The sequence below is a fragment of the Hyperolius riggenbachi genome, chromosome 1 (assembly GCF_040937935.1).
Source record: "Hyperolius riggenbachi isolate aHypRig1 chromosome 1, aHypRig1.pri, whole genome shotgun sequence".
Classification (NCBI taxonomy): domain Eukaryota; kingdom Metazoa; phylum Chordata; class Amphibia; order Anura; family Hyperoliidae; genus Hyperolius; species Hyperolius riggenbachi.
The window spans coordinates 633,011,909-633,018,676 of record NC_090646.1 but is presented as its reverse complement, the minus strand read 5'-3'; the positions used below and the strand labels follow the sequence as shown (position 1 = coordinate 633,018,676).

Sequence of the window (6,768 nt, the reverse complement as noted above, 5' to 3'; positions counted from 1 at the left end):
CATTTTGTACGCTTTCACTTCATTGAATTTCCATGCCTAATGAAGGACAAAACCCATTAGTTCCAGGGTCACAATTTCCCATCACATTTTTGTAAACCTGGGGCCAAGAAAAAAAGAAAAAAAATCCTGAAAGGTGTAACCCTCATAAATCTTCTGAATTAGAACCATGGCATGTTAAATGAGGTTTGAAATCAATTTTTTCTGGTCATAGTTGAGGGATGACTAATGTTTTCCCTGAGACACGGCTGATTTTACAGTCAAAGTTTTTTTTTTTCTTCCCCCCCTTCCTCAACTGCTTTCTTTACGAATCCTGGTAAAAGATCATTTTTCGAGTGCTCTTTGAGCAAACTGCATCTCTCTGGCTGGATTCTGTATGGCTTCAAAGCGTCTTTGCACCCTCTTCTGCCTGCTGGCTTGCTATGCACTGCCATTTTCCTTGTGTCAAGATGAACCCACGGAGGTGAGGAGAAGAGCTTATAATCCCGTGGCCAAAATAGTTGGGAGTCGACACCAACGGACGGGCAATAATGTGCCGGCCAGGGAAGTGGTAGGAGAGCGGAATCTACTGGTTGAGACATTTTCCTTTAATACCACCACAGTCGAGGTTTTGGTGACTCCAGAGGTAGATGATGTAGAACAAACCTCACACAGAGTCCAGGTACTCTGCCTCAATGATTCCAGTTTTAATGGAGTTTGGCAACAAAGTCATATTTGAAGCATACATAGTCTTTTGTATAATTTAAACGTTGCAGGAATTTAGGCAATTAAATTGGCTTAGGTTTTATATGTGAAAAAAATATTTTCTTGGACAAACTTTTAGAATTCATATCTTTCTGATATCTTATATTTTATTAGTATTTATTATTTTAGTTTTATTTTTTGCCATTTTTCTCTTCCATTTATCATCTCTTTATGCTCACTTATCTACGGTATTTATCTATCTAGATCTAATTTTACATTTGTCTTCTATTGTATTTTTGTTTTATTCAATTTTTTTTTTCTTGTCTTCTGTTATCTTTTCTCTTCTTATATTTTTTCTTTTGCTTTGTCTTTGTTTCTCACTTTCTTGTGAAGAAAGTAAAAGTAAGAATTTCTTTCATTAAAACTGGTGTTGTTTTCATGGCAACATCACATTTAGGAAATGCATGTGCATTTGAATAAATACGGCAGTCCTAACTTGGGCTAAAAGCTGGACTTGCTGCTTCTGATGTTCTGTTTGCTTTAAGGAGTAGATGTAAGTAGACTTTTTTTAAAGCATATAGCTGTGAGATTGAAGAAAGCAATGCATAAGTGTGCAAAATATTGGGGCAGAACCATGAACAGAGCACATATTGGCCATTACTAGCACCACAGCGCCACATCAGTTGGGTACCGGCAGGATAAGCTGCTAATAGTAAAATATCAGTAATGTAAAATACCAATATTTTATTATGCTCGACCTGGCACCTATCCTATCCGGTTTAGATACCTATCCTTAACCTCACCACCTAATGCCTAACCCTAAGCTCCCTAGAGGTGCCTAACCCTAAAAACCCCATGCCTAACCATAATCTCACCCATAAGTGCCTAAAAAGAGGACTTCCTACCTTATTCCTAACTCTTACTCCTAACCCTAACCACCCTGTGAGCGCCCAACCTTAACAACCCCTTCCCCCAGTGCCTAACCTTAACTTCCTTAATAGTGCCTAACACTAATGTAAAACTCAGGTGCCCACACTACGGATAGTTGTAGCTGATCATCTACGATCAGCTACAACCATTAAATTCTATGTAGTAGCCGATCAGCTACTACTTGCATAGGCTGCCCAAATGACCAGCTGGGCTCCCGATTGTAAAAATGCATTGTGACCGGTCGTGGCGCCAAAATGACCTGATCTGTATGATGGTGCCCATGCATGGTACAATAAAAACTTTCAATATTCCTGTTTATTCGACCACACAATCGAATTGAATGAAAGTTTAAAATATTTTCTTTTTTTTTCAATAAAAATCAGGTTGGACATGTTGGAAAAATCTTTCTATTCGTTCTAACAGAATAATCGATTGCAATTATCTAATTGAAAAAAAAAACAAAAAAATTGTTCCATGTATGTGCACCATAAAGGTTATTGGTTCTTTGTTTTTTATTTATGGACACGTTTAACCACTTCAGGACCACAGTCTTTCTACCCCTTAAGGACCAGGCACTTTTTTTCCATTCAGACCACTGCAGCTTTCACGGTTTATTGCTCGGTCATACAACCTACCACCTAAATGAATTTTACCTCCTTTTCTTGTCACTAATACAGCTTTCTTTTGCTGCTATTTGATTGCTGCTGCGAGTTTTAGTTTTTATTATATTCATCAAAAAAGACATGAATTTTGGCAAAAAAAATGACTTTTTTAACTTGCTGTGCTGACATTTTTCAAATAAAGTAAAATTTCCTATACATTTGAGCGCGAAAGTTATTCTGCTACATGTCTTTGATTAAAAAAAAACCATTCAGTGTATATTTATTGGATTGGGTAAAAGTTATAGCGTTTACAAACTATGGTGCCAAAAGTGAATTTTCCCATTTTCAAGCATCTCTGACTTTTCTGCGCACCTGTCAGGTTTCATGAGGGGCTAAAATTCCAGGATAGTACAAATACCGCCCAAATGACCCCATTTTGGAAAGAAGACATCCCAAAGTATTCAGTGAGAGGCATGGTGAGTTCATAGAAGATTTTATTTTTTGTCACAAGTTAGCGGAAAATGACACTTTCTGACAAAAAAAAGAAAAAAAAAAGTTTCCATTTCTTCTAACTTGCGACAAAAAAAAATGAAATCTGCCACGGACTCACTATGCTCCTCTCTGAATACCTTGAAGTGTCTACTTTCCAAAATGGGGTCATTTGTGGGGTGTGTTCACTGTCCTGGCATTTTGGAGGGTGCCTAATTGTAAGCACCCCTGTAAAGCCTAAAGATGCTCATTGGACTTTTGGCCCCTTAGCGCAGTTAGGCTGCAAAAAAGTGCCACACATGTGGTATTGCCGTACTCAGGAGAAGTAGTATAATGTGTTTTGGGGTGTATTTTTACACATACCCATGCTGGGTGGGAGAAATATCTCCGTAAATGACAATTGTTTTATTTTTTTTACACACAATTGTCTATTTATAGAGATATTTCTCCCACTCAGCATGGGTATGTGGAAAAATACACCCCAAAACACATTATAATACTTCTCCTGAGTACGGCGATACCACATGTGTGGCACTTTTTTGCACCCTAACTGCGCTAAGGGGCCCAAAGTTCAATGAGTACCTTTAGGATTTCACAGGTCATTTTGAGAAATTTCGTTTCAAGACTACTCCTCACGCTTTAGGGCCCCTAAAATGCCAGGACAGTATAGGAACCCCACAAATTACCCCATTTTAGAAAGAAGACACCCCAAGGTATTCCGTTAGGAGGATGGTGAGTTCATAGAAGATTTTTTTTTTTGTCACAAGTTAGCGGAAATTGATTTTAATTGTTTTTTTTCACAAAGTGTCATTTTCCGCTAACTTGTGACAAAAAATAAAATCTTCTATGAACTCACCATACTCCTAACGGAATACCTTGGGGTGTCTTCTTTCTAAAATGGGGTCATTTGTGGGGTTCCTATACTGCCCTGGCATTTTAGGGGCCCTAAACCGTGAGTAGTCTAGAAACTAAATGCCTCAAAATGACCTGTGAAATCCTAAAGGTACTCATTGGACTTTGGGCCTCTTAGCGCACTTAGGGTGCAAAAAAGTGCCACACATGTGGTACCGCCGTACTCAGGAGAAGTAGTATAATGTGTTTTGGGGTGTATTTTTACACATACCCATGCTGGGTGGGAGAAATATCTCTGTAAATGACAATTGTTTGATTTTTTTTACACACAATTGTCCTTTTACAGAGATATTTCTCCCACCCAGCATGGGTATGTGTAAAAATACACCCCAAAACACAATATACTACTTCTTCTGAGTACGGCGATACCACATGTGTGACACTTTTTTGCAACCTAGGTGCGCTAAGGGGCCTAATGTCCTATTCACAGGTCATTTTGAGGCATTTGGATTCTAGACTACTGCTCACGGTTTAGGGCCCCTAAAATGCCAGGGCAGTATAGGAACCCCACAAGTGACCCCATTTTAGAAAGAAGACACCCCAAGGTATTCTGTTAGGAGTATGGTGAGTTCATAGAAGATTTTTTTTTTGTCACAAGTTAGCGGAAAATGACACTTTGTGAAAAAAAAACCAATACATATCAATTTCCGCTAACTTGTGACAAAAAATAAAATCTTCTATGAACTCATCATACACCTAACAGAATACCTTGGGGTGTCTTCTTTCTAAAATGGGGTCACTTGTGGGGTTCCTATACTGCCCTGGCATTTTAGGGGCCCTAAACCGTGAGGAGTAGTCTTGAACCCAAATGTCTCAAAATGACCTGTGAAATCCTAAAGGTACTCATTGGACTTTGGGCCCCTTAGCACAGTTAGGCTGCAAAAAAGTGTCACACATGTGGTATCGCCGTACTCAGAAGAAGTAGTATAATGTGTTTTGTGGTGTATTTTTACATATAACCATGCTGGGTGGGAGAAATATCTCTGTAAATGACACATTTTTTATTTTTTTTACACACAATTGTCCATTTACAGAGAGATTTCTCCCACCCAGCATGGGTATGTGTAAAAATACACCACAAAACACATTATACTACTTCTCCTGAGTATGGCGATACCACATGTGTGACACTTTTTTGCAGCCTAGGTGCGCTAAGGGGCCCAACGTCCTATTCACAGGTCATTTTGAGGCATTTGTTTTGTAGACTACTCCTCACGGTTTAGGGCCCCTAAAATGCCAGGGCAGTATAGGAACCCCACAAGTGACCCCATTTTAGAAAGAAGACACCCCAAGGTATTCCGTTAGGGGTATGGTGAGTTCATAGAAGATTTTATTTTTTGTCACAAGTTAGTGAAAAATGACACTTTGTGAAAAAAACAATAAAAATCCAATTTCCGCTAACTTTTGACAAAAAATAAAATCTTCTATGAACTCATCAAACACCTAACAGAATACCTTGGGGTGTCTTCTTTCTAAAATGGGGTCACTTGTGGGGTTCCTATACTGCCCTGGCATTTTACGGGCCCAATTAGTCTGGAAACCAAATTTCTCAAAATGACTGATCAGGGGTATAAGCATCTGCAAATTTTGATGACAGGTGGTCTATGAGGGGGCAAATTTTGTGGAACCGGTCATAAGCAGGGTGGCCTCTTAGATGACAGGATGTTTTGGGCCTGATCTGATGGATAGGAGTGCTAGGGGGGTGACAGGAGGTGATTGATGGGTGTCTCAGGGGGCGGTTAGAGGGGAAAATAGATGCTATCAATGCACTGGGGAGGTGATCGGAAGGGGGTCTGAGGGGGATCTGAGGGTTTGGCCGAGTGATCAGGAGCCCACACGGGGCAAATTAGGGCCTGATCTGATGGGTAGGTGTGCTAGGGGGTGACAGGAGGTGATTGATGGGTGTCTCAAGGTGTGATTAGAGGGGGGAAATAGATGCAAGCAATGCACTAGCGAGGTGATCAGGGCTGGGGTCTGAGGACGTTCTGAGGTGTGGGCGGGTGATTGGGTGCCCGCAAGGGGCAGATTAGGGTCTAATCTAATGGGTAACCGTGACAGGTGGTGATAGGGGGTGATTGATGGGTAATTAGTGGGTGTTTAGAGGAGAGAAGAGATATAAACACTGCACTTGGGAGGTGATCTGATGTCGGATCTGCGGGCGATCTATTGGTGTGGGTGGGTGATCAGATTGCCCGCAAGGGGCAGGTTAGGGGCTGATTGATGGGTGGCAGTGACAGGGGGTGATTGATGGGTGGCAGTGACAGGGGGTGATTGATAGGTGATTGACAGATGATCAGTGGGTTATTACAGGGAATAACAGATGTAAATATTGCACTGGCGAATTGATAAGGGGGGGTCTGAGGGCAATTTGAGTGTGTGGGCGGGTGATTGGGTGCCCGCAAGGGGCAGATTAGGGTCTAATCTGATGGGTAACAGTGACAGGTGGTGATAGGGGGTGATTGATGGGTAATTAGTGGGTGTTTAGAGGAGAGAATAGATGTAAACGATGGATTTGGGAGGTGATCTGATGTCGGATCTGCGGGCGATCTATTGGTGTGGGTGGGTGATCAGATTGCCCGCAAGGGGCAGGTTAGGGGCTGATTGATGGGTGGCAGTGACAGGGGGTGATTGATGGGTGGCAGTGACAGGGGGTGATTGATAGGTGATTGACAGGTGATCAGTGGGTTATTACAGGGAATAACAGATGTAAATATTGCACTGGCGAATTGATAAAGGGGGGTCTGAGGGCAATCTGAGCGTGTGGGCGGGTGATTGGGTGCCCGCAAGGGGCAGATTAGGGTCTAATCTGATGGGTAACAGTGACAGGTGGTGATAGGGTGTGATTGATGGGTAATTAGTGGGTGTTTAGAGGAGAGAATAGATGTAAACGATGGATTTGGGAGGTGATCTGATGTCGGATCTGCGGGCGATCTATTGGTGTGGGTGGGTGATCAGATTGCCCGCAAGGGGCAGGTTAGGGGCTGATTGATGGATGGCAGTGACAGGGGGTGATTGATGGGTGGCAGTGACAGGGGGTGATTGATAGGTGATTGACAGGTGATCAGTGGGTTATTACAGGGAATAACAGATGTAAATATTGCACTGGCAAATTGATAAAGGGGGGTCTGAGGGCAATCTGAGCGTGTGGGCGGGT

The 6,768-nt window shown here is 41.9% G+C and overlaps 1 protein-coding gene across 1 annotated transcript in view; it reads left to right on the top strand.

The window, feature by feature from the left end:
- Nucleotides 1-292: 292 nt before the first annotated feature.
- The window catches only part of C1QTNF3 (C1q and TNF related 3), a 108,213-nt gene continuing 101,737 nt past the window's right edge, over nt 293-6,768 (top strand). Inside the window, exon 1 of the mRNA XM_068271850.1 lies at nt 293-658. Coding sequence (XP_068127951.1) covers nt 374-658 — 285 coding nt within the window. The 5' untranslated portion in view covers nt 293-373. The remainder of the gene's footprint in view (nt 659-6,768) is intronic.